The following is a 26613-nucleotide window of genomic DNA, read 5'->3' as shown; positions in this document are numbered from 1 at the left end:
AATATCCCCAGAAGTTTTATTTGTATTGATAATGTGATGCGTGCGTCATGCAGGCTGGAATTTGAAGCTGTCACATTATTGTCCGCTGCACAGCATGTGGTTCAAAGCGATCTCACATTCCTGAACGTAGCCTTTATCTTTGTTACATCCACAGAGCGTCGGGTTCCGACAGGCGGACAGAAGCCTCACACACGCACACATCCACACAGCACAATATGGGTGAGTGTCCAGAAATATACTCATAAAGCCGCAAACCAAAAGAAGATAGCGGTATGTACGATGTGTTACAGTCTGTTCTAAGAGACGATATGTCCATGTTGTGTTTGCATGATTACAGATTTAAAATCAAAAATTATTTATTTAGCCTATGTATTGCAGTAAACTCTATTTTTTTTAAAATTAGGTAGATTTACCTTAATTATTTTCGACAGGTTTAATAAAGAATCTCGCCTGACCTCTCAAACTTGTTACAAAATACGTACAGCAAGTACACATAACCTCAATGCATCATGGGAACTGTAATTCAGCAAATAGGCTACACCCACACATTCCGCAATTAAATTCACTACAACACCCAAAATGCTGAGCGCGACTATACGTCAATTGAAATCACAGTCGTATCTTCCAACATGGCGTCGCTGGGAAGGAGGCGCGGTGTCCCAGTAAGCAGGGAGAGGTCAGTTACTCCAAATTTTGGCTTTAATGTCAATTTATTTGTACAGGATATAGCGTTTTGTTAATGCCATATCCAGTTCCCGAACACGCACCTTATTTGGGGTTCAAAAGTTTTGCGCCAACGAGAGAAATTGTATTTTTTTTAGCCATGGTTAGCTGTCGTTAGCTACCGTGGTTAGCAGAGAAACAAACTAGCTGCTCATGTGATATTTGGAGTATTTCAGGCAAACTGTTGGGAATGTGGAGAGAAGTTGAATTTCAGCACGCGTCTGTTCGGAAACTAGTATGTTGTACCGGGGGGACGCTTAGTTCGAGGTCTGGCTGGGCTGCGAGAGTCCGCGGCTGGGAAAGTAATACGGTCCTGAACTTAACCGGACAGTCCTCCAAACTTTTAAGCATGCATGCGACTGAGGTGCTTATCTAGCCGCCGCTCAGGAACATTATGTTCCTGGTTAAAATCGTCGGGTAACGTGTAGACTGTCTCCTAGGATTAATAACCTTCACTTAGATGAGTTTTAATTGTTTGATGTGGAGTGTTTGACATTTCCTCGGCGGGATCTGGAGGACCTCGGTGTAAATCAAAAAGCAACAGAGCAAATGTATTTGTCACCACTTCACATGAGGCTGCAGTACGTTTGTTGATGAAATGTTCGAATGAGTTATGATCTTGATCCGTTGTAATATATTTATCAAAATATATTATGACATTTTACTAGAAAAATAATTTGTTACTTCCATAATACATTTATTATGAAACGCTGTAATGAATCAAAATAATGCACGAGCTTCAATTTTGAATTGAGGTATACAATTTTACCTGAAAACAAACCAAAAAAACATTTAAATGACACAAGAGCTGCTAAATTTATCAAGTCAAAATCCTCCAGGTGGTTTTACTATTTTCACTCAGTGTTTCTCAACGTCGGTCCTCACGCCCCCCTGTCCTGCATGTTTTAGGTATTTCCCTTCTGCCACACACCTGAATTGCATCTCTGGGTGATTAACAGGCTTCTGCAATACTTGATGTCATGCAATCATTTGAATCAGCTGTTCTGGAATGGAGGCAAATCTAAAACATGCAGAGCAGGGGGGCAGTGAGGACCGGAGTTGAGAAACATTTTATTAGAAAGAACCATTTGTTGCAATATTTAATGGGCTTACATAATGTCACCATTCTGTTTGAAATTCAGCCAGCCACATAATTTATGTTGGTCCTAAAAAGCTGGAATTTTAAAATTGCATTAAATGTTGTGAAAAGTTGTCATCCAAAATCACAAAAACATGGCTTTCTTCCCAGATGTCAAACATTAAGTAACTGATCTTTGATTGTTTTGTTTTTATTGGTTAGAATAATTGTTGGTGAATTGGACAGCATGGGACATAAAGCAATTGTTTTTCGCAGTAATCTACAATCAGTTGCTTGTTGCTGCCATTGGAGATATTTACAGAATCAAAAAGACCTTGTGGATGCAAAAATATTGTGATTAACAAATTCTTGGTTGCAATGATTATATATTCATGTAAAACTACTATTTGTGCTGTCTGCTTCATTACTTAAGATAAATTTTGTTTTTAAGGTAAACAGAAATATGTGGGGCTAATGAGATTCCCAGAAACATGGAGTTGTGCAAGCACATTGACGTTTGCTTCATCAGCCACTTCTGACTTTCCAGAACTCCAAGTATGAGCTAAACCGGATGACAGAAAACTAAGACCAAGTAATGTTTGTTTATGCTGTGCGTGTTTACCCTCTGAAGTCCAAACTTGGATCTGAGAATCATATCAAACCCGACTTAACTGTTCCAAGTTCGTCAAGCAGTAATACTCACCAATTATTTCCAGTGATTGGATTAAGTCTCGATTGCAGTGAGCTAAGAACAGCATAGTTTCTCAGCGTGTTGCAGTCTCATACACTGCTTCGACGTGCTTGGGTCTGCTTGTTCTGTAAGTAAATGATTAAATGAAATGCAAACCGTCAGAAACAGATTAAATTTTTACCACAGCTATGACTAACTTCTTTATATAAATGGAGAAAAAAAAACATAGAAAAAGAAGTATTATTTTAAGATATCTTTCAAGGCGGTGGTGGTTGAAAAACTTTGCCCTGTGTATTTATTAAAAACCAATCATAAATAATTAAAATGCATTTTTTTCTAAACATGAAAGAAAAGAGTGGATTTAACTGAGGATTGAGAAAGCGTAGTTGTGTTAATGTTGACGACCAGATAGACGTGACACAATAATCTGAAGCTGTACGTTATATTATCACAATATCGGTGTGTTCAATATTCGTACCAATAACTAGCAGGTAATATTTAGCAACAGGTGGGGTCTGGTCAGAGGTGCATATTTTATGTGTGGGAATTTTTGTAAAGGCAGAATTCTGATCCTAAATAAAAAAATAAATAAAATTGATGAGGGAACGCTACCTGTCAAATAAACTTTACACAATTCCTACAATTCCTGCGTCATCCTGGCGACTCACATTTCACCTCCACTCCCCTCCCCAACACCTCGATCTGTTTCTGAGCAGGGCAGTGATGGCCGACTCGAACTGCTACATCGTGCACGAGATCTACAACGGAGAGAATGCACAGGACCAGTTTGAGTACGAGCTGGAGCAGGCGCTGGAGGCCCAGTGCAAATACATCGTCATCGAGCCCACGCGGATCGGCGACGAGACGGCCCGTTGGATCACGGTGGGGAACTGCCTGCACAAGACGGCCGTGCTGTCGGGCACGGTGTGCCTCCTGACGCCGCTCTCGCTACCCATCGAGTACTCGCGCTACGTGGCGCTGCCCGCCGGCGCCCTCAGCGTGGCCTGCGCTGCGCTCTACGGCATCTCGTGGCAGTTCGACCCCTGCTGCAAGTACCAGGTGGAATACGACAGCCAAAAACTCTCACGGCTGCCCCTGCACACGCTGACCTCGTCGACTCCCGTGGTTTTGGTACGCAGGGATGACGTCCACAGAAAGAGACTCCATAACACGATAGCGCTGGCTGCTTTGGCGTACTGCGTCAAGAAGATCTACGAACTCTATGCGGTATGAGTGCGCTCTGAAGAGAAGTAAAAAAAAAAACTAAAAAAAAAAACAAACGAAGAAGAAAAAAAAAAAATCAACCATAACAACAGAACCTGCAAGTGGAAGGCTCGGCCGTTAGCGCCACATGCGGCGGGCACTTCCATGTAAACTCTGATCAGAGGGATATAGTTAAAACTAGAGAGAAGTTCTTTTCCCACGTGTTTCCTTTACTAAGTGACGACAACACATAGTCATTTTGTGCCACCTCCCTTCTCCTCTCCACCTTTGCCCCCCGACACACAACAAACGGGTTCGAGCAAAAGGGAATGGCTGCAGTTCCTCTGGACTGAATCGCTTTGGATTTGAAATGGGACGATGTGTTTTGTGTACCAGGCTTTTTTTTTTTCCTTTCCCTCGAAGTTTTGCTGTACTCCTTTGTCGCTGATCATTACACCACAGTTTCATTAAACATTAGGATATTTCAAACGTACTTTTCTGTATTTTTTTCGCCCCCCTTTTAAATCGATTCCCTCTGATGTCTGGAAGCTGATTCACTTGACTGTCCTGCCACAGTGAACTGGTTTTAATGAATCAAATTAAGATCACATGAGAAGCTGATATAGCTGTACATCACATTAACATTAAGGGGAGACACAATGCAGACGCTGTTGAACGCTGACCTGAAAAGCTAAACAGGAAACTAAAGGACGAGTCCAGCTCAGAGGAACCAAATGGAATAAAACAGAATTCAGACATAAATGTGTCGACTTTTCTCTAGAAACTAGAGTCGTATGTGACGTATAGTTCCTATAAATGGCTGAACTAACTCATTAAACACAGGAAATTGGTGCACTCGTTTACGTTTGTTTTTGAGCTCCCTTAATCCAAATATGATCAAAACTATACAGACACTGCACAAGCTTTTAATCATGGCACCGATTTCCTTCTGTTATTATTCCAGAGCCACTTTTGATGTGTTTATATTTGTCCTGTTGGAAAAAGCCAGTTCTAAACCATCTGACCCCAAATCTTCAGGAATAGAAGGGTCTGTTTGTCGGATGTTCCTAACAACGCAGTTTAATGTCATCAGGGACCGAGAGGGCGGCCACCAAAACTAACCCCCTCCTTCAAAAGCTGCACCTGTGCTAAATGAGTTCTGGAGTACAGTTTGATGGTCACATGAGACAAATATTGGACTTTTTGACCACAAAGACGAGAAGTGTGTTAGGAGGATTCAAGTTGAGGCTTTCAAATCTAACGACCAGCTGTCAAGCATGGTGGTGGCAGCATCATGATTAGGCTCACTTTTTGCACAATGAAAATATAATGAAGGAAAGCAACCTCTGAAAACAAACTTGTGCACACATTTCTTGTTTGGAAGTCGTTCCTGTATGAACTATCCCACAGGATCAGAAACGGCCTTAACTAGATTATATTCATGTCGATGTACAGAATGAACTTGTTGCACAAAAATACACAATTTGTTTAAAATGTTTTTCTCTTGCCAGTGATGATCTATTTGGGTTTCATTCTATAGTGCAGCAAATCAATTGTTTTCAATCCATTAATACCTGACATATTCAGATGTGGGGATTCAACACATCAACCTTTGCTGTCAAATACATCAGCTAATGAATTTGAAAAATCACGGAAGATGCAGAGCAATTAAACCCCCCCTAAGTATAAAATGTAAATAAAGGAGAATCTTGTTATGCTCACCAATTACCGCAGCATTGCCTCTATCCATTCTGGGAAACAACCATTGCAAATTAGGGGAGGAAAGGCGGGTTAATTATTTCTTAGACGTCTTGCAACCAAACCTACCTGTAGGAAAATGTTGTAGTCCACCAACCATTTATGGAGAGACGGTTGATCTGATATTACAGGTGAGCACTGCATGTTCCAACCATGCAAAACATCAATTAGTCTTTGTGGGCAACTGCAACCAACCAGCTAATCCACCAACAAACGAATAAGATAAACAAACGATTTGTTTTAAACTACAACAAAAGCAAAAAGCTAACTTGTATCGATGACATTCTTCATAAATGTCATTGACGTGAAACTACGCTTCCCACAATCCTTCGCGGCCGCTGTGCGCAGACAGATAAAGCCCGTGGAGAAACATGCGGATTGTTTTCAACCAAACAGGAAGTGATCTGTTTTATTGGTGCACACCTCGCTCTGTGTAGCCCTCGAAATCAATCCAGGTGAGTTTCTGACTAAATCTAAGCTGACAAGCTATCAACTGTTGTCAAGCTTATTTGCAGCTTTGATTATAGCTAAAGTTAGCGTTACTGTTTTACTCTGTAGAGATAAATTGACATGTGTGGGTTCATTACAGAGTAGGGCACGCCACTGTCACCATATAACGAAAAGCCTTTCAACATGTTAACATAATTAACAATAAAAAATATGATCACCACTGCTGCCTTTGATAGACTAAAGGTCTTTTGCTCTTCCATGTATCAGCATTTCTGATACATGTCTTGAAATTGCTTTCTTAGTCATGTCCATCTGTTAATATATTTCAAAACTGTGTGTCTCGGTGAAGTACTTTATATAAAATAGGGTTTATCATCATTATTATTATTATTAGTCAAATCAATCTCCGAGGCACTAAGTTGAGACGGTCAGAATTCTTATTTTGCACAAAATGTACTGCCTCATCTTCACTTTGTTTTAGCCTTGAGACAAAGAATTGTATTTGATTCATTTTGATTGTCCTTTAAATGGCTCAGAGGGGGAATGTTAATGAGCAGCATCTATCTTTTTTCTAGAATGGTTTCCTTAAAAAGCGAATGGTGGTTGAAATCAATCTTCTCCCACAAAGCATGGTTACTTTCAAGGGTGTGGGTGTTGTAATTACTGCTTTGCATCACAGGAATGAATGTTTGTGGATGCCTAAAAATGCCCAGCTGGAGGCAGAACATCTAAAGATGGATGGAGTAATGCTTCAGAGCAGAGTTTTCCCTTTATGTTTATGCCCAATAAGGTACTCAGATTATATTGAAGTGGGTTGAAGTTCTTTTTCACCAATGAAATTGTGTATTTATTACCATTAGCTCTTCAGGACTTTGAAGCATTTCTTTGCTGGTTACTGCACTTTCAGTTCAAATAGATTAAATGCATTAATTTACCAACAGGAAGGGTTACTGTCAGACACAAAGTGCATCATGGGAGGAGGAGTGCTTCCTCTGGTTATAGCAAGTGTGGGAGTGTTGCTGCTGTTCCAGATACTTCTCCGCCTCAGACGGGGAGCATCCGTCCAGGGTGCAGTCGTGGTCATCACAGGAGCCAGTTCCGGTCTTGGAAGAGGTCAGCAGTTTGTTCATTGTTACTTTAGATGATCAGGACAAAGTCTCCTAACAATAGCTAACTTTTTGAAAACTTTTTATGGTGTAGAGTGTGCACGAGTCTTCCACGCTGCAGGTGCTCGGCTTGTGCTGTGTGGAAGAGATGCGGCTCGCCTGCAAGAGGTGGTGCAGGAGCTTGGTGGAAACTCAGCAGACGGTCAGCGCCAGGTAGGCGGACGTCCCCACGAGCCGTGATGTTTTTCTCATCAAGTTGTATCTTGTCACACAAAAAGGCAAACTGGTGTAATTTTTATTTATTTTTATTTTTTTTAAGTCTCTATTGTTGTTTTAGTGAGAGAAGGGCAAAATTCTGTAATCTAGAGGGGAACCGTTTGATTTACCATCTTTGTTTTGTTCATCCTGCAGACTTTCGCTCCCAGCACCATCGTCTTCGACCTGGCCAGAGCGGACTCTGTGGGAAAAGCTGCCGAGGAGATCCTGAAATGCCACGGACACGTCGACGTCCTCATTAATAATGCAGGAATCAGTTACCGTGGCAACATACTGGACACCCACATGACTGTTCAAAGAGATGTTATGGAAACCAATTACTTTGGTCCCATTTCTCTCACTCAAGGTTGGTAATGAGTTTGAGTTTCATTTTTACAGCATACATTTTGATGTCAGACTGAATATGGAAGCAATAAGATCAATTTTTTTCTGCGAAAGGATTCATACCACTTTAACTTTTAACACACCAATTATTTTGGGGATGTTTATTTGCTAGACGAACACAAAGCAGGACATAATTGTGAAACGGAAGAGCAATTTGTGATTTTTTAAAAATATATCTATAGAACAAAAAAAGTTTGGAAAAGTCTGGCTTATATTCATGTTTACCCTTTGCTCATTCGATACTTTGTAGAACCACTTATCACTTTCCCCCTCTCCTCCAGCTTTACACCACCACATACTGAAATTTAGTTTTTTCTTCTTTGCGAAAACAGCCAGAGTTCAGAGTGTTTGTGAGCAGCAAATTTCAAGTCTTGTTACAAATTTTTAACAGGATTTAGGTTGAAACTTTGATTAGGCCATGAACATGCTTTGATCTAAACCATAGTGTTGGATGGTGAGACTCTGATCTGGTCTTAAGGTTTTCTCCCAGGATTGCCCTGCAGGAGCCCCTGCCATTAACTCTCACCAGCAACATACACAACTGTGTTTTTGGACGTTTTTTTTTTTTTTCCTTCATCTACAAGTGACCTAAACCCAGTTTGAAAGCAAAATCTTTAAGAGTAAGAAGCTGAAGAAAACTGTGTCAACATGAAGCACTATTGTCGTCTTTGCAGCTCTCCTGCCCTCCATGGTTCAGAGGTGCAGCGGCCACATCGTTGTCATCAGCAGCGTCCAGGGAAAGATAGCGATTCCTTACAGATCTGCTTGTAAGCATTTTTAGTTTTGCTGCTTCAGGACAATGTTATGTAAAATAATCACCCATATCAGTCTTTTTCTTAAATCATATGACCAGATGCAGCATCTAAGCACGCCACTCAGGCCTACTTTGACTGCCTGCGGGCAGAGATGGGACACCTGGGTATACCAGTAACGGTGATCAGCCCCGGGTACATCAGAACCAACCTGTCGGTCAACGCTATGACTGGAGATGGATCCACGTACGGAGGTGAGGCATTCAAAGAGCAATCACTGCCTCATCAACTGGAGGAGTAGATTTAAAAGCAGAGCAGCTGTCAAATGACTTAATGAAAGTATCTGAACTGTTTTTCTGTACTAACATATACTTTACAACTCATCCAGTTGTGGATAAAACCACGGCGTCGGGTTGGGACCCCAAAGTTGTGGCTCGCGCGGTTCTGAAGGCCGTCCGCCTGAAGAGCAAAGACGTGGTTTTGGCCGGACCCCAGCCCACTGTGGCCGTCTACCTCCGCACACTGTGGCCAGCGCTCTTCTTCAAACTCATGGCGTCGCGGGCTCGCAAAGAGCAGAGGCGCAAAGACGAGTGACGCGGCAGCTGAAGGGGATTACGTACGAGCGAGTCGGGCCAAACTGGGACTCTGGACGCTTGAGGTCAAGCGGATTTGAAGTGGACAGAGTGAGCTCTTTGGCAATTCTTCACACAGAAACCGGCGTGCTTTTTTTGCATAATGTTACCTACTGTTAAAATGCTCTGGAACTGATCAGGTGAGCCCAGCTGCTTCCTGCTAGAAATGACATCAGAGTATGACCAGAAATCTGTTTCAATGTCATTTGTAAATGCCACATCATTATTTATCATAAACAGAAGAATCGGAGACCAAATGAAACGGGAGGTGATGTGATATCAACTGCTTGCAGTTTTGTTAAATGACTTAATAATCTGATGACAATGGATAAAAATCCTCCATGTTTTGGTTCTGACCCCATCAACTTAGTTTTCAGGGATTCGTTTTAAACAGTCATACTCCGTTTTTTTCCCCCAGACATTTCCTCCTTAAGGAAAACGCTGTTTATCTCCATTTCCTGTTTAGCCTCAATAATGCATTTTTCAGCCTCCTGCAGCCACGTGCATACAATTTGGAGGCGTGTGCGCAGGTATATGGGGAAAGCATGTTAGTCATATAACTATTTATTACTGCAAATTTGAATTGGTGTGGTTTGAAAGGCTTGCAGATAAATGAACATTTTCACAACTTAAAGTTCACCTAAATCAGGTGTTAGTATTTATGGCAGATCTATAGATCAGTGAAAACATCCCATGTCTGGGACATCAGCACAAGAAATGACAAGCAGATGTTGCATCTATCTTTATACACTGAATAAAAACAGCTCTTACAAAACTTAAAACAGGTTTATCCTTTTAAGATGACACCTTAATATTAAGTTAAACAGAGAAAAACACTTTAAGAAATGTTAATAAATAGTCCAAATATCATTTTTTTACATTATGTTACACGGGCGCAGAGAATATTGGAATTAACATTTGTACAAATCCTTCAACGGAAAAAGACAAAACGTTCCAGATTAAAATACAAAACCTGCCATTTATTCCTTATACATATGTATATAGAGAGCCTCTAGTGTCACAAAATGAAGCTAATTTTTGATATCCTCCACATCGCAGAGCTTCCACAATGTGAAGTCAAAGCCACTGAGGCGCCAAAAGAAACGCGACGTCTTCAAATTACTTTCGTGGAATGACGATTAAAAAGCTGTCCTGCAGTTTGTACTCCAACCGTGCAGAAGATGTTCGCAAATATAAACCCTGAATGCACCAAGTGTGGGCTAACAGCAGGATGCGTGTTGCAAAACGCTGCACGGATAAAGAGGAACCTGTTGTCTTAATTAGAGTGACATGATGTCAGAGTACGAACAAGTTCAGAAGCCAATCATGTTGATTTCAGCTATAGTGTTTTAGTACAATTTAGTAACAGTCAAAGGGGGATTAACTTTCAGGGAGTTGTTTTAATTAATGATGAAAATGGGAAAAAAAACAAACTTAAATTAAGCTAAGAGTCTACTATGGCTTTAGTGTTTGATCCAGTTACATTCTTCTCACTGTTTGCTTTTACGCTTTTTCAGCTACCTGTAAACCAAACAAACATGGCTGATGGGGGTGGGAGGGGAAGCACCACAGAAGTAGATTCACGGCTAATAATCTCAATAATCCAGGTGTGTCCATATCGGGGGAAAAAAGCATTCAAAACCTGCACAATTCGTATAAAATAAAGCGCCAGCTGGTGAAATGTAAAAAAATTTAAAATTTAAACAGCTGAAATTTGTCTATTCAGCTTCACGCTAAAAGCAAACCATCTGACAACCGACACTGCTATTTGAACATTTTGTTTGTGATCTGCAAAATACTGACAAAGCAGCTCATCTCAGCTGATCCCAAGCCTGAAAACTACAAAAATATCACCTAATTAACAAGCTGCCATTCGGTGAGCGGCTGCAAGAAACGAAGCCGGGTTCAAACCGAGCCAGAAAACGTGAACTGATATGAAGGACGTGCGAAATGCGGGGCACAACGATGGACGCCGTTGCCGGTTTATGCTACACGTCTACAACTTAATTAGAGCGAGTACCTCACCGTGTTCAACCTGAGACTCACCGCTAGATGTTGGAAAGAAATAAATAAACCACGTTTCAGCTTGGGCTCCTGCACATTTTGATGGATTTCCACATTTTCGGGGAGTCGACGTAAGAGTAGAAGAACACACGAGACGTACAGAGGCGGATGAGACAGACTGGTGGAAATATTTTTGTTCAGATATGGCATAGTATTCTCCTAGAAGATGAGGCTGTGTTTTGTAAACACGGTGATTCATCTAAAGTGTTTATGATTTTAAAGGGTGTTTTTTTTTTCTTTTCCTCTCTTTCTTTTTACCTTAAAGAACAGTTTAGAGGAAACCAGAAGCTCAGGTTCCTCTGTTATTATTGCACTTATACTCCAGGGCAGGGATGGCTTTGAGGGGGGGGAGGTCAGGCCGTCTCCACGGCGATCCGAGGTGGAGGGACAGCCGTGCGTCCTCCAGATGGCTCTGTTCATCACGGAGGAGGGATGGAGGGCTCGGTGACGGCCAGCTCCTGAGCCAGGTCATTGAAGCGAGCGATGTAGTCCACGCTGCTCTCGCTCATCATGCAGGCAAGCTGAGTGTCCATCTGCAATCCCCCCCAAAAAAAAAACGAAAATCATTTTGAGTTCTACTTCCACAAATTACGATTATATTAGCAATCGATTATTATGAGTGGGATTAAATTTTTTTTTTAAATTGGCACAATAACCACGATCCTAGAAATACATAAAAAGTAAAAATAATTCAATTCCTTTTTAAATAAGAAAATAGACATTTATTGCCTAACATGCAATAACATGGCATTTCTTTACGTTTTATCATCTGTAGCAAAGGTGCATCTCCATCTAAAAACATACTTTTAACATCAAAATGTTTACAGCATATCCCGTTCTGCTTGCCTTAACACCAATAGAGTGTAGGGGTAATCCATTGATTTATTCATTTATTTTTTAGATTAATATTTGGATGGTAAAAAGTGCCTAAAGCGCTGGTTAAATCATAAGTGATGAGTCACATTCACTAACAGTTCACAACACTTGTTCTGCTGGTTGTCACCACCTTTGTTCACACCGAGATGTGAGGAGACGACTTGAGGATGAGCAAATGTGGAAACGAGATGAGGAAGATTGTTTTTTTTTGTTTGTTTTTTTTTTTACCTCTGCCACGTCAGGAAGGCCACGGGACTGAAAGGAGTCATGGGAGTTGCAGTCCAGGAGACTAGGACCGAGCAAAGCGGTGCCGCTTGAGGGGCCAGAGGGGGTGAGGGTGGTCCGCCTGCTCTTATCAGGGGAAACCATGCTGGCTGGAGGGGGGAAAAAGAAAAGAAAAGCAGCCGGGTTAGTGAATATTCAGAGCAGCAAATATGAGGAACGAAAATGTTTTTCTTTTCATCTTTGGCCATCGCAGCTGAGATTCTGTCACATGTTAAAGTATAAACACCTGAAAGCAAAGAGCTTTTTTAAAAATTAACTCCTACTATGATTGTTGTTCTGATTTTACTTAAAGGTGACGCAGCATGTTGGATTTAACCGACACGTTTCTAATCTTGTGGAAACACAACAAGCTTTTTAAAAAGGAATCATTTACATATGAGCAGGTTAAAAAAGGCTCACATAGGAGGCAGCCCAGCGTGGAGTCTGAGGAGTCGCTGGGGTACCACTGGGGGTCGTGGCTGGGCGACGGGATCCAGCCCCTGGACGGGCTGACCGAGGGAGACGAGGCCAGCAGCTTGGAGGGGTCGCCGTTACCCAGCTTGGCTGGAGAGAGAGCAGCCTCCTCACCTGCAGGAAAACGCGACATGTTTTTATTACATCAATAACAAAGCAAATAAAAAAAAAACCAACAGCAGGAAAGATCCCTCAGATTATATCACAGAACTCTGATGGTTTTCTATTTTTTTTAAAAGAGTCGGCATGTGGGAGTCTGAACGACACGCACCGTAGTTTGTCGAGTTAATGGCGAGCTCGATTATGGAGTCGCTGATGTGTGTCTGGGGCTCGCCGGGGGTGAGGGCCTCTTCCGGGGGGCCGGGCAGAGAGATGTCGAGGAGCGAGGCGACGCTGGGCGGGGAGAGGAGGGAGTCCCCGCTGCCTGCCCCACCAGGAGACGGAGGCGGCAGGCCGTTCTGTGGAAACAGCGACCGTCATCATTCAGCCCAGTGATAAAACACAGAAGAGGAAACGGCGTGGAGCAGATGTTTCTGTGGCGGCTCTCAACAGCGACGCATTTTTCATGTAAAAAGACTCCAAAGCGAATTTATAATTTATTGTTTCTAAAATACAAAAAGAAACGGCTACAGAAGCAATTTCTAGTCTTCAGGTTGGATGGACTGAGGGATGGATGTATTATCCTAATCACATATATGTAGGATGAGCAAAAGCTACAATATTTCTACAACAGGTCTCGTTTAAATCCAGAGCCTGTATGAAATAGGAAACAAGCAATAAACAAAGGTCAGGACGTAGGGTACAAAGAGAAGGGAGAAATGAAAAAACGCCAGGATCTAGGAAAGAAGGAAGTGAGATGGGATGCAAGGTAAGAGAGGCGATCTTCTATATAAAAACAAACATGAAATGCTCTAATCGGTGCAAAAGAAATGCAGACATCCATCATGCAAACAACAAGCAGGGATATAAAGTATTAAACATTCTTCATATGTGCAAAATTCTCCAGTTGCATAATTTCAACCCTGAAAAGTATCATGACTTGACATTAACCTATAAACACCTTTAAGCCTGTTTGCACATTTATTGCATCAGTTCTTTAATGAGATCAACTGGAAGGTGTTGGTGAATATCTGAGTGTGTGTGTGTGTATGTGTGTGTGTGTGCTGGCTGCTTACCTCTGGGACATTTTGCTGGAGGAGCTGGGCGTCTGGTGCAGCATCAACAATGGGTGTTGCTGTGAGGACGGCAGCGTTGACAGCCAGGGAATCCAAGTCCCGACAGGGGCTGCCTGGGATGATGCCCGCGGACTTCGCTGCCAGGTCGATGGCGCCTGAGAGAGCGTCTGTCAGGAACACGGAGTGCACCGCATTTCAGCATTAGCAAGAGCACATCAGTGGGAACTGTAATTAGTGTCGAGACTGGGGGGATAGGGGGTAAGGAAGTCATGCTGTGAAATAAATCGCTGAGTGAAAATTCGTACTGGAGAGCTGGGTGGGTGCTGCTGAGCTGGACGCAGGAGGTGAAGTTTTGGTCATGGGAGGGCGGGAGGACGGAGCCAGGCGAGTGTTGATTGGCCGGAAGGATCCGGTTCCTGGGGGAGGAAACAGGAAGTGAGCGAGCAAGCACTTGAAGTTGTTGTAAAAGAGGAAATCGAGCCATTTATTTAACTGCGACGTAAAAAAAATAATAAGCAGTTTTACCCATCAACACGCAAGAACTGGAAATATAATTACAAATAAAGATCGCTATGAGGAAAAACGTGTCTGAAGTACCTGTGGCGGAGGAGTTGGAGAGAATGGAGAAGGAGCAGACGTGCTGAGGAGTGTCTCCTGTCGTCCTGGGCAGAAGGGTTCGCTGAGAACCACAAAAAATGCACAAAATTAAAATTAAGATTTTAAGTGACCAGTCAGGCTCATTTTTACTGATGTATACAGAAATATCGACCGGGGCTTTCCATTAATACCTGAACTACGAGAGGTTTCCGAAACTGCCTGTTCCGAGGTTTTCTCTGTCTGGAAAGGAAAAGGTCTGACTGCATCTGAAAGAGAGGAGCACCCGGGTCAGTATTGGGGCGTAGGGAACGAATGAAGACGTCATGCAACGGGATGTCGAAGTGATGAGTTGCTCGCGCTTACGCTGATGGAGTCTAGCTGCTGCCTGAAGGCCAGCTGGGCTTCCTTGTTTGGGGAGAACATCCGGCTATGCCGCGAGCTGTTGGGGGGCAGCGTGGTGGGAACGGCGAACACGCTGCCCTCGCCGTCGCCAGGTGATCCCAGCAGAGACCGAGGCAGGTTGCGCCCACCTGGGGGAGGCGAGGAAACAGAAACGTTGTGAGTAAGTGTGCTTCCTGTCTCCGACAACTGTTAAGTTTCCAGTCGGCTCCAGACATTGTTGTCGTATCGGTGCCACGAAAGTCAGAAATACCAGAGGCAGCAGCAGCCGCGTTCGGCGTTTGGGTCCTGGCGCCCCGGACGGACGCCTGCTGCCGGCCGAAGCTGGGGCTGCGGACGCCTGCGACTGGACTCTTCCCTGGAGGCGTTAGCGTCTGGTTCTGCTCATCCGGACTAGCCTTAAGAGGAGACGTGGCGGTGGAGCACACCTCTGGAGCCTGTGGATCAAAAATGCAAATCGATACTAAATGTTATTACCAATTCAGGTGTTTCTACTCCACACATGTAGCCAGATAAAACTGAGCCATTTTAATTTACTTTGGCCTATTGTCCACATGGAAATGCAATTTAATATCACTAAAAACGATTTTTTATAAAAACTCTGACAAAGCGGAGATTTGAGAAAACTCCATATTTGTGTTTGCGTGTGCCTGCAACAAACAATGTGTCAATATATCCACATATTTACTTGTGTTTTATTAACTTTACTTTCTAATAAATAGTTCAACATATATATATCTTTCCACATAAATGGATTTCTTGGAGCCATGTTTAATTCCTAACAGGAAGTCGAGGTTGTTTTGAAGCAATCTGACTGGCTGACATTCTTTAGCTTTGCGCTACACTGCCCCCTATGGCTCTGGCATGTTTAAAACAAAACTCAGAGGCAGATTTGTGCAGATTCATGTGGATGAAAACGTTTCCAATCCTGTGTGTAGAATATATTTTTTAAACAATGCGGTGAAGATATTAGTGTTTTTAAAGACACTATTATCTGTGTCTTTAAAACACAGATATTAGTGTTTTAAAGACCCAGATATTGTCTTTATCTTTAAAACACAGACAATGTCTGTCTGTGTTTTAAAGGGATAAGACAAGGGATAAGGTCATTAACAACAAAAACTTTTCTGGTTTGTGTTAAACCTTTAAAACTTTAAGAGTTTTAAGAGTTAGTGCTCTCTTGTGTTGGTGGTCTTGAAATTGTGAAGCATGAATAAATACTTTGTGATGAAATGAAAGAAATCAAATTAATTGAGATCGCCATAGTTGTGCTCTATACTTGTTACCTTCCACTTTGTTTTAAGGTTGATCCAAATCCTTCTACATCCAACCTTTTATCCCTGCATCTAGAGCACCTCAACTCTTTGCTGTTAGTAAGGTCACACACACTTCTGTCCAGAAAACATCTGGTTATCTTTAACCTTAAACAGGAACTATAATGTATAAAGGTTGTTGCATGTTTGGGTCCTTACCAGAGGTTTAGGGTTGATCTCGGTGGAAACCAGCTTCAGCAGGCAGCGTAGGACCCTGTGTGTCCTGTTGGGTTTGGGCGCCTCTTGCCCGTTCTCCTGGTTGCCGGAAGGAGCTGCGGCCGGCTGCCACTCGTACTCCAGCTGCAGCTTCCCCGGCTTCCCGAACATCAGATAGAGCTCAGCCAGGGTGACGTTCTCGGCGTCGCGGGCGCTCCAGCCCTCCTCTCTGATCTGTTCCACGCTGCGTTCTTTAGCCGGCGGTGCGGCGCCCTGCGTCGCGCTCTCCTCCGAGCTGGTCGCCGCGGGTTTCGCTGACGGAGTCTGGGTTAGATCTGAAGAAGAGCCGCCCGACTGCTGCTCCTCTTTGCACTGCTCTGATTGGGTTTCTGCACCGCCGTTGACCTCCGGGCCAGTCTCTGTAGAACCCGTCCCATTGCCCTCTTCTGTCTGCTGACAGGAAACAGAAACAGGCGGAGGTTTCTTCTCCTCCACCTTTCCGGAACTGTCCGGAGACGGTTCGGGGTTGGGGGGCTCAGTCCGGCGGCCGTCAGCTTGGATGGTCGTCGAAGCGTTGGCAGCGGCAGCTGTGGAACCTCCCCGTCCCGATTTGCTGCCGCCCCGCGGAGGCGGAGCACTTTGGATGCCCAGGATCTGGACCGCCGGCAGCTCCTTGGCATTGGGCCGGCTCTTGCCGCTCTCTAACCAGTGGACGGTGCAGGAGGCCTTGGAGTGGACCACCCGAGCCACGCCAGGCAGTGTGGTCAGGGTGCTGCTCTCGGCAGGGAACAAAGTGAGCTCCTGCTGCTGAGCTTTGTTGGGGGAGTCTGGGCTGCTGCTGCTGCTGCCGCCCTCTAGAGCCGCCCTCTCCATGAGGCTCTTCAGCTGGAGAAGCGTCGTTAAAGACAACAAACGGCACCACAGATTAAAAACACACTCTGGGATCTTTGGCGCGATGAGGCAAAGGTGGCTTTTCATGAACGGCTTCTAAAATGGAGGGGCAAACAGCGACAAACGATGTGTTTTCTAGGATACAATTCGCTGGTCTTGGTACGCCCACTTCTGTTTCAGATACTCGATGAGGCAGGAGACTTTCCTGTGGAGCTCCACCACCATCCTGCGGTGGAAAAGACGAAACAAAAACATTTAGCTGCTGGTTTTCAAGTTGATGCGATAAAGAATGCCTCGTTTATGTAATAGATTTTACACACATGACGCAGTCGATCCCAAAATGATTCATACCTCTGGCAGATTTACATTTCACATTATTTTCATTCAACCAACAAGTTTCTTTTTGATCGGAAATAAAACAACGGTGTCTATCAATTGTATTTACATTTACTAATAATGATTATTATTATTAACAAGAAGTTATTAATAATTTTACCACACATGAGGAAGCAGCATTCAGTTTCTACGACCCACAAATCTGGATAAATTTTCAACAAACTGCAAAGATGCTGAAACACTGAGTTCCTTTAAATCAAGGCTAAAAACCCACCTGTTTAGAGTTGCCTTTGATTACTAGTTAGCAGAATATTAATTGACATTTAATGAAAGAATGACATTTAAAATTGGAATATTACATCATAATTGACAGAAGTAAAAGAAAATCTGTATAATGTGTCTTACTTAAATCACAAAGCTCCAAAAATAAATAGGTTTTTCCAATAATTTTGAAATTTACTGAATGGATTGGAATAATTGTAGAAAATATTTTCTAATAAATCATTAAACAATGGGGCAAACATGCCTATGATTACTGTACACAAATGTCTAAATGGAGCCCAACTGTAACCTCAGAAGCGTGCTACAGCTGCAGACAGGGCACATCTGAAAAACTAGATGAAAATACTCAAACAGGAAATCAAACCGCTTCCTTTTCAAAAAAAAAAAAAAGAAAAAAAAAAAGGTGATGAATCACTGAACTTCGCAGCTGGAAAATTTAAACAGCACGTCTAAGTAAACGACACCAGTCGTGTTCCCTTTTTCTCATCACGAATTACAGAAATGAGAATTAAATAGTAGCAGGGCAACGTGACTCTAGATGTAACACATTGATTTATATAAACTTTAGGATAATAATATGTTTTTTCTTTTTTTAAACATCTCCTACCTGAGGCGGGGATTGTAGGCCAAGCTCTGAACACGGGCCCAGGAGTGGTTACTGCGCGGTTGGAGCTCCACCGCCACCTTCAGAGGGAGACGAACCGGCTTCTGATCCTCTTCATCGCTCACCCCTGCAGAAACGGGAATGAGCGGCAGAAATGAACGCAGCCTTTAGTTTTATACACATGGAGAATGAGAGCGGCCAGACAGTCGCTAGCATTTTATCCATCTGGCGTAATGTGGACAAAAATTGTAGTGGGAGATCAGTTTTTATTTTTCATTTTGAAGTGATTATTCCAACTATTCTTATTTGATGACGTTCAACCGTTTTGTGGAGAGCATGTTTGGTGTTTGCATGCTCACCGTCTGGATCGCAGAGTTTCTTCAGTGCGCGACACATGGGGGCTTTGATTCGGAGGTTTCTCCCCTTGGAGCGCACGGTGGTGGCTCTACGTAAACAGAAATAATTGTTGGGTTTTTTGTTGTTGTTTTTATTAGTAAAAGTTCATTTAACTACTTGTCAGTTCTCTTGATGAATCCTTACCCCTGCTGGATGAGTTCGTTCAGCTTTGCCACGTTCTTCTCATCCATCACTGTCAAACGCAAAACAACAAACCAGAGAGCGAGTTTATGTCATCGTCCCAGAGGTGTGGTTGTCCCCTGTGACAGGTTTAATCCCATCCCTCGTGTCCCGCCCTAATGAATCTAACAAACACAGTTCCCCTGATTTTACTGGGATTTTATGTGACAGACCAAAACAACGTAGAGCATAATTTTATGTAATTATTCTCGGTTGTTCAGAAAACCTGAGCGTAAAACTTGAGCTGAAAAGTTAGGCTACGTTTACACAGCAGGAATATGTGTAGTAGTACGGGGGCCGGCGGTAGATACAGGTGTTATCGTTTCCTTTTCCTTCCACCTCACACTCAGGTGCTGCTTTGTGTTGGTCTGTCACATAAAACCCCAAACAAAATTGACTGAAGTCAATGTGAAACAGCCAAAGAGTTGCAGATACTTGTGCAAGGCGCTGCAACACGGAGAACGGTTCCCACTTACGTCCTCCGACTTTTTTGCGCAGCTCAGCGTAGCAGATGAGGCCGTACAGCTCTTGGGACGATTTTTTCAAAACACGGGAGTAAACTGAAAAGAAAGAGGGTACACGTGTCACATGTGTGATGCGAATGGGACTGCGTATGCTACACAAAGATAACCCAGCCATAACACAGAGAGGACATGACTTCAGCCTTATCTGCTAAACCTCTTTATCTTGTGCTTAAAGGGAAGTCTGGCCAAAGAGAATAAATGCCATACAGAAGATGTTAAATATATTCATGTTTAATTTGTGTGCTGTAAAAGGTCTCATTAAAATAAAATGCACGTCCCCCATTCATGAACATTGAGAACCCCCCCAAGCAGAAACCAGGAAACTCGACCTCGCCCTTGTTCGCCTGCTGAATTGCGTTCAAGTGACAAACAGCTCCAACTTGATGGCTCCAGCAGCCGTAACAGATCAGACAAACATTCTCCAGATTTGACCGGCTTCCTGTCAGATCCAGCGTTTGTGGATGAAGGTAAGAAAGGGAATCTCACCGTTGGCAAAGTCGATGTGTTTGGAGATCTTGTGCCAGGTGCGGTAGTAAAAATGGCGGACCTGCTCTTTGTTCTTCACCATGTTGGCCGGCTTCCCCCTCTTTTTGTACTTCATCGCAATGTTGTTCTGGATTGCCTCGAAATCCTTCCCGTGCTGCGGGACAGGAAGAGCGACGATGAGTGCAAAACGGAAATCACACGCGGGATTCGCAAAGTCGCTCTTGGTGCGAGTTCTCACCTCGTAGAGCCCCTCGAAGAAGCTGTTTTTGTCCTCCGCGCTCCAAGACTCCCACTGCCGACGGGCTCTCTTCTGGTTCCCACCTTGCTCCTCTTTCTCAGCGGGCCCCTGGCCCCCCTTAGGCGTCTTGGAAACGCCTCCTGTGGAGCTGGCCACAGATTGCCCCACTGCCCCGTGGGAAGAGGAACCATTTTCTGCCCCTGTGATGCACAGAAACGGAGAGAAACTCAATTGGTATTAAGACACAAAAGAGCAGATCAACTTAAAAACACCAGGATATTTAGGCTAAGCCGCCCGTCTGATTTTTAAAGCATAAAACCGACTATTTTCACGACAAAGGTGATTTGGAGGATGTTAAAATGAATGCCCACTAAGCCGCAGACTTTCATTACAGCGTCCAACCTGCAGAGCTTCACATCTCTGTGGTTGAGCTCTGGCAAGCAGGCAGGAAAAGCAATCATTCCCCTCAGCCGGGCCTGTGGCAAACTGGTCCAAAAGCAACCGCGTGGTGGGCTCCACTGGCCAAATTTTTACCCGAGCACAACGCCAGGTGTCATTAAAGTACGCACCATCTCAGTTCAGGTTTCAGAACTGTGACGTTACACAAACTTGATTTCAGGCAGAAAAAGTGGGCTTCATTTCCTAAAGCGAACGCGTTTGAATGCAAGCAGGCAGCGGCTTAAAATAGCTCTCGTCAAAAACAGATGTGAACGACGATATCAATAAGAGTTATATTTTGGCTGAAACGTCAAACAAATACGTATAAGAAAATGGCTGCTTTTTTTTCTCTCAACCAGCAGTAAGTGGAGGAAAGCCATCAGTCAATCTTGTTAAAGCGAACCAATTCTTCTCACTCTAAACATTTAATTTGGTTTGATCTAAAGGGCCGAGACTTTTAGAGCTGCTTTTAAAAAGAAAAATATGAACCAGAGCCAAAGCAAACCTGCCTTTTTCTGAACTATTTCCTATACGGCAGCAGCTCAGAGCCAGCATCTCAACTGCACAGAAGCTGGATTTTCCTGCACATATTTACTCTGAACTGGTGACAAAAATAGTCCTTATTGGCACAAATCAAAGTGCTAAAATCTGCCCTTTAGGTAGCATGAGGAAGGAAGCCTGATAAATAGCTGTTAGTAATCCGATCCAAACAGAAACACTTACGTTTGCTACAGAAAGTAGCCAAAACTTGGCTGTCCTTAAAAAAAAACAAACAAACAAAAAAAAGACTCCATTTTGTTCAATCAATATTTCATGCATAATGCTTTCAATTTCAACATGCCAAATAATAAAGTTGCCCAGATGGATTGATTCTTAGTGTCCAAAGTGAAGGAGATCCTAAAACTCAGGGACAGTGACGATGAAAAAAAAAACCCAACAAAAAAACACAAGTGCGGGAAATGTGGGTTACTACATCACTACACAGGATTTCACCAGTGTTACTGGCAGCAGTGATGGTCGGACTGATTAAATCATTCACCAAGCCATAAAAGTATCCACACTGAAAACGCACCTTATTGCTGCCGCTCTTTGTTGACCTGCGTGAAACGTGAAATACAAACACAACTGGCAACACCAAATCTGAAACATGGACTGCTGCGACAGGCTGAATCAGTGGCTCGAGAAGTAGATGTGATGTTTCCACGGAAATGTAATTATCTCTTTTAAAATCATTTAAAAAAATAAATAAATAACCTGCTTTTTTTACACTGCCATTTGTACCAACACACAAGGTGAAAACCATGTGCTTGAGTAGTCAGCCACCTCATTTAAATCCAGGAGGAAGGTAGTGGGAGACAACAGAACCAGCGATGCAGATGAGCTGAAGGTCGCTGCTAAAGCGACCCGGGCTTCCTCAACTCTTTGGCTGAACCCCGGGTTGATGAAATTCATGCCACGCTGCATTGATGCAGTAATTCATGCAAAAAAAAAAAAAAGTGGCGAGCAAGCACTCTTCAGTTGGCTAAAAAAATTTTCACAAGAAAGATTACGTAATGTTCTATTTTTAAGATAAACTGTATTTTTTACTAAACTAACAAGCATAATGCAATACGAGTTTCTCCAAGATGAAAATTCAATTATAGACATAAAATATTCTGATTTATTTAGCTGTACTTTTCCTTTCTTGTTAATGGGAGGGGGGGGAAGGAAAAAAACAATATGGTTTCTGCAGTTCCATGGATGTGTGTTAACGGTGCCATTGTTGCCAGTTTCTGGGTAAGTGTGACTGAAAATAGTCGGGGAATAACCTGACAGAAATGTAAGTTCTGGTCTCTCCTCCTTTTAGTAAAATGATGTTGCAACTTAAGCTGGAGCTGCCAGAAGTGCGCCCGGGGTTAAAAAAGCAACAAAAACACTCTCAGCTTTACACATCAAAGATAAACAAACTGCACACACTGTGACACGACTAAAAGTGGGAGCAGACCACCTGCTAATCCAGCCTCTGCCCACTTATTTATTTGGGCTGATCAGCCGCTGTTACCTTTCGATTTTGCCCCGCCGTGTCCATTGATGGTGGATCCGATTGAATCCTTCCGTATCCGTTTGCTGGGAGGTCGGACGCTCGATCGCAGAAAATGATGCTGGTCGTGACACGGAGGGGTGGATTCCGCGGAGCTCTGGGGCTGCTGGTTCGAACCCGCTCCGGTCCGGTTCGGCGGGGATCCGGGGAGGACCGGGGCCGGACCGGAGCTGGGACCCGTGGCTGATGGATTAAGAATTTCCACTCGCTCCTCTCCCTTTGTACTGCGCTCGTCGCTCGCCTGCTCTCCGCTCTCCTCCTCGTCGCAGCCTTCGAGCTTTCTGGACGGATTCGGCTTCCCATCGACACCGATCCCCTCCCTGGAGCCCAGTGTCATGCTGCCAGGGACACATTCAGAGGGAAATTGTTCAATTAGGAGCGAAGCGTTGGGCAAAATTAACTTCTAAAGACGACGGTCACTGTCTCTCAACATGGCCGCCGCTGTTTGTTTCAAATCCCCTCTTCAGTCCCGTCAAAACAACGCCAAATTTATAAATTAACCAAACTGAAATACATCGAAATTAGTAACCGAAGCCGTTTGGCGACTGGCGCGGGTGTTTTACCGAGAATCATTCGTCTTTAACATGCAATAATATCCGTAATAAATCCAACTAAATTCAAACGCGAGCGCTTTTCAGTTTAGCGCCCTGCAGAAACGACGACGAGAGGAGCCCCTCGCTGCATTCGACCTCTAAATAAAGTGTTTATTTCAACCCCGTTTTTACCCATTTTCGAGCTCTTCGGAGGTGGAACACGTCTTCTTTCTCTTCACCATGAGTCCGACCGCTTTGCTTGGCAATTACCGATCAAATTGAGCATAATAAAGCCGAAAGCGATCCCTCTGCCGCCTGCCCTCTTCTTGCTCCTGCTCCGACTGAGCTGAACTCTGCGCAGTTCAACTGTTTTCTATCAGCAACAACATAACTCAACGAGCTTTTTCCCTTGCAATAATAAATGCAAATAGAAAACAGCTTCCAAATTTAATATATGCATCTTCAGATGTGGATGAGCAATTTCCAAACGCGTCAGTCAGCCGAGCCCGTTTAAAATGAGAAGTGTGCATAGTTACACTAACGTGACTGCATATAAGACTTGACAATACGTCACAATCGCCTGCAGAAATTATATCAGCAGTACAAATTATTTAACACACATATTTCAGATTTAATGCTTAAATTTACTGCTTAGTATGGGCCTACTTATATTTAATACATTTCTCAAATGGACGCCAATCAATCTTTGTGATCACAAATGAAATATTAAGTCCAGACATTTTACCCTTGAATGACAGTGCAATGATAAGAAAAATCAGTTCTCTCATTCTGTGTAATCTTCTGTAATCCTGCAATATAATTGTGCTATATTACCCAAGTTGTGCAGTACAAATTGCAGTAAAATAAATAAAAGCAAATGAATATATTTATATAAAACAATTAAACATGCCTAATCTGAAAATGAAGAGGCAGCACATTCTTTGTAAGGTGACACAAAATATTTAAGTCCCTCCATGTGTCCCACCTTATGGTTGATCAGGTGTAAAACATAACTCTGGTCATTCAGAGGATCAAAAACTGTTTATATATATATTTTTTATTTTTATTTTTATATGAACTTATGATACAAAATCTTCCTGTATTTTATAACAGTTGCAACAAAGGCAGAGTTGTGCGCCAATAATTGCGCCAATTGTTTCACCTCTTTAAAACCTTCTTAAAAGCTGGTCGCATGTCAGCAAAACACTTACACAAAGAAAGCGAACGTTATCCCACAAAGTTAAAAACCATTTTTCATCCCTGACGTGCAACTATTCAATGAGCTTTGAGCTTCCTATATTCTCTCATCAGATTTGCTATTCTAATAAAATGCTAAAAACACAGAGAAGAATTACGGTTCTGTAATAATAAGCTGATCGCATGAATTGTTCTTTTTATGGTCATTGAAAAACATTTAGAAAAGAATTCTCAACATGCAAAAGGTGCTACCTAGCATAGCTGCTAATGCTGTTAGGTTAGCTAACGTTAACGCTAAGTCGTTGAAAAAACACTAAAATGTTGCTAAACCGCCTAACTATAAAAATACAGTTTTAAAAAATAGATCCCAACCCTGTTAGCTTTATAATAATACGCAGCTGAGTTGAAGCATTACCTGAAGTTGAAGCTTCCCAATGATATTCCTAACCGAGAGGGAGGCTAGCATTGCTAACCGTCTGCTACCTGGTGCCGATGACAGTTCCCGGGGAGGCGCGAAGTCCCGCCTACTACAACTCAAAACAAAAGCCGTGATTGGTCCACTGTTTAGGAGGGCGGCGGTTTGAAAGCTAACTGACAGCAAGATCCGCCAACCGTTGTTGAGGGAAGACTCACAAAGAACCAATTGTGTTTTTCTTCCTGTCATGCCCCGTGAATTGTCCGATAAGAAACTTTGAAGATCAAAAGCAGTTTTTACTCTTTTGATTCCAATCGTGTTGTATCCCAACATTTTATTGAATAAACTGTAAATTGTTTTGTCTTTTTTTTTTCTTCCAGAATTAGTTCCTCCCAGATTGACTTTTGACCACCAAAAATTCAACGGGTGGAATCTGGAGGACATGTTTGAATTTTCTATAGGCGTATCCCGAAAAACGCAGACGAAAGAGCAGTAGATTCTCCGAAAGGGTTCGGATCGTACGTAAACGTCACCGCCATATTGCGAGTGGCATATTTTAGCCTGTTCTGTTTAAAGGATTTTAAGTAAAACTGTTTTATTGTCTGGGCTGTGGTTACAGTGTGAGATCTTTGAATATTAACTGAATAAATGATGAAATATATCACTTAAAAATAAATACTAAGGTGGTTATATTGTAGACAAGTTTTTATTTAATCATGTTAATATGCCAAAGATTTCTGTGGCTTAGAACAATTTGTTGAAGCCCAGATGATTATGTTATGACTTTAGAAGTTTCTCAGAGGTCAGTCTGCTACTTTTGAATGTCACAGAGACACACTTGTGAATCTTATTTTAGAAGAAAATGGTAAAGTCTTGATCTCTACAGAGGGAACCAGCATTATGGTGTGTGTTTGGCTGCAGAGGGAACAGGTGTGCATCAAAAATTAGATGGAAAGAACATTATCAACAAATATTACAGCAGCATCTCCAGAAATCAACCAGAAAGTTAATACGTGGAAATAAGTGGGTCTTCCCATAGACAACAGTCTTAATCACACAATCAAATTAGTTGTGAAGTGGCTTAAGGTCAACAAAATCAGTGTTTTGGTTAATCTACACAAAGGTCTGATCTAAGTCTGAGCAAACAAATTGTGAGCAGAACTAAAAAGATAAGCAAGGTTCTGCTGAGAAATGGCCCAAAATTCCAGCATGGGAGAAGCTTGTGGAAAAATACCGAAACATTTGACCCAAGTCACATAGTTTAAAAGATAATGGCACAAAACACTAAAGAAATTTAATCTTAAAAAGTGTTTTAAGATTGTGTGTCAAACTCAAATTACTGTAAGTTTCAGTTTTTCTGTTTACATATCTGAGACAGTTTAAGTATAAGCGCCTTGGGGAAAAAAATAGCTTTTCCAAGAGGAACTTGCCACTCACAATACGGCAGACACCGTTACGTAAATATAAAAAAAGATATATAAGCAATTTAGCATAGGTTGTAGTGCATATGGAAAACAGCTTTGTAAGGTTATTTCCTCAAAAACATTGGTTTCCGAAGCGAACTTGCCACTCACAATAAGAGTAGACACGTATAAGTGTCGTTTCTGCAGGGTAACGAAGCTACTGAAGAATCAACTTTTCG

The 26613-nt window shown here is 42.7% G+C and overlaps 3 protein-coding genes across 6 annotated transcripts; 2 read left to right on the top strand and 1 right to left on the bottom strand.

Moving 5' to 3' along the window:
• Positions 1-84: 84 nt before the first annotated feature.
• tmem11 (transmembrane protein 11) lies at positions 85-4188 on the top strand. 2 transcript variants are annotated; one of them, XM_008416591.3, is made up of 2 exons: positions 85-219; positions 3209-4188. In XM_008416591.3, the coding sequence occupies exon 2, from the start codon at positions 3216-3218 to the stop codon at positions 3723-3725; it is 510 nt and encodes a 169-aa protein (XP_008414813.1). In that variant the 5' UTR covers positions 85-219; positions 3209-3215; the 3' UTR covers positions 3726-4188. The 2 variants fall into 2 exon arrangements, with proteins under 2 accessions (XP_008414813.1, XP_008414812.1); XM_008416590.2 differs by lacking the exon at positions 85-219 and adding an exon at positions 537-676.
• Positions 4189-5773: 1585 nt separating this feature from the next.
• On the top strand, positions 5774-9315 carry dhrs7b (dehydrogenase/reductase (SDR family) member 7B). 2 transcript variants are annotated; one of them, XM_008416594.3, is made up of 7 exons: positions 5774-5908; positions 6845-7016; positions 7104-7222; positions 7421-7631; positions 8344-8436; positions 8523-8675; positions 8810-9315. In XM_008416594.3, the coding sequence occupies exons 2-7, from the start codon at positions 6875-6877 to the stop codon at positions 9013-9015; spliced, it is 924 nt and encodes a 307-aa protein (XP_008414816.2). In that variant the 5' UTR covers positions 5774-5908; positions 6845-6874; the 3' UTR covers positions 9016-9315. The 2 variants fall into 2 exon arrangements, with proteins under 2 accessions (XP_008414816.2, XP_081465988.1); XM_081609862.1 differs by lacking the exon at positions 5774-5908 and adding an exon at positions 5938-6693.
• Positions 9316-9782: 467 nt separating this feature from the next.
• On the bottom strand, positions 9783-25081 carry cramp1 (cramped chromatin regulator 1). 2 transcript variants are annotated; one of them, XM_008416593.3, is made up of 20 exons: positions 24972-25081; positions 22788-23164; positions 20309-20508; positions 20071-20224; positions 19537-19620; positions 19025-19073; positions 18844-18929; positions 18488-18611; positions 17407-17488; positions 16375-17256; positions 15156-15339; positions 14867-15033; positions 14695-14769; positions 14504-14585; positions 14212-14322; positions 13907-14073; positions 13003-13189; positions 12678-12845; positions 12222-12367; positions 9783-11650 (listed from the first exon to the last, which is right to left on the bottom strand). In XM_008416593.3, the coding sequence occupies exons 2-20, from the start codon at positions 23161-23163 to the stop codon at positions 11537-11539; spliced, it is 3438 nt and encodes a 1145-aa protein (XP_008414815.1). In that variant the 5' UTR covers position 23164; positions 24972-25081; the 3' UTR covers positions 9783-11536. The 2 variants fall into 2 exon arrangements, with proteins under 2 accessions (XP_008414815.1, XP_008414814.1); XM_008416592.3 differs by lacking the exon at positions 24972-25081 and adding an exon at positions 23552-23800.
• Positions 25082-26613: the final 1532 nt, after the last annotated feature.

The sequence above is a fragment of the Poecilia reticulata genome, chromosome 8 (genome assembly GCF_904066995.2).
Source record: "Poecilia reticulata chromosome 8, P_reticulata-male-v2, whole genome shotgun sequence".
NCBI lineage: Eukaryota > Metazoa > Chordata > Actinopteri > Cyprinodontiformes > Poeciliidae > Poecilia > Poecilia reticulata.
Note: the sequence above shows the minus strand (reverse complement) of the source record. Positions and strands in the feature narration are given on the sequence as shown.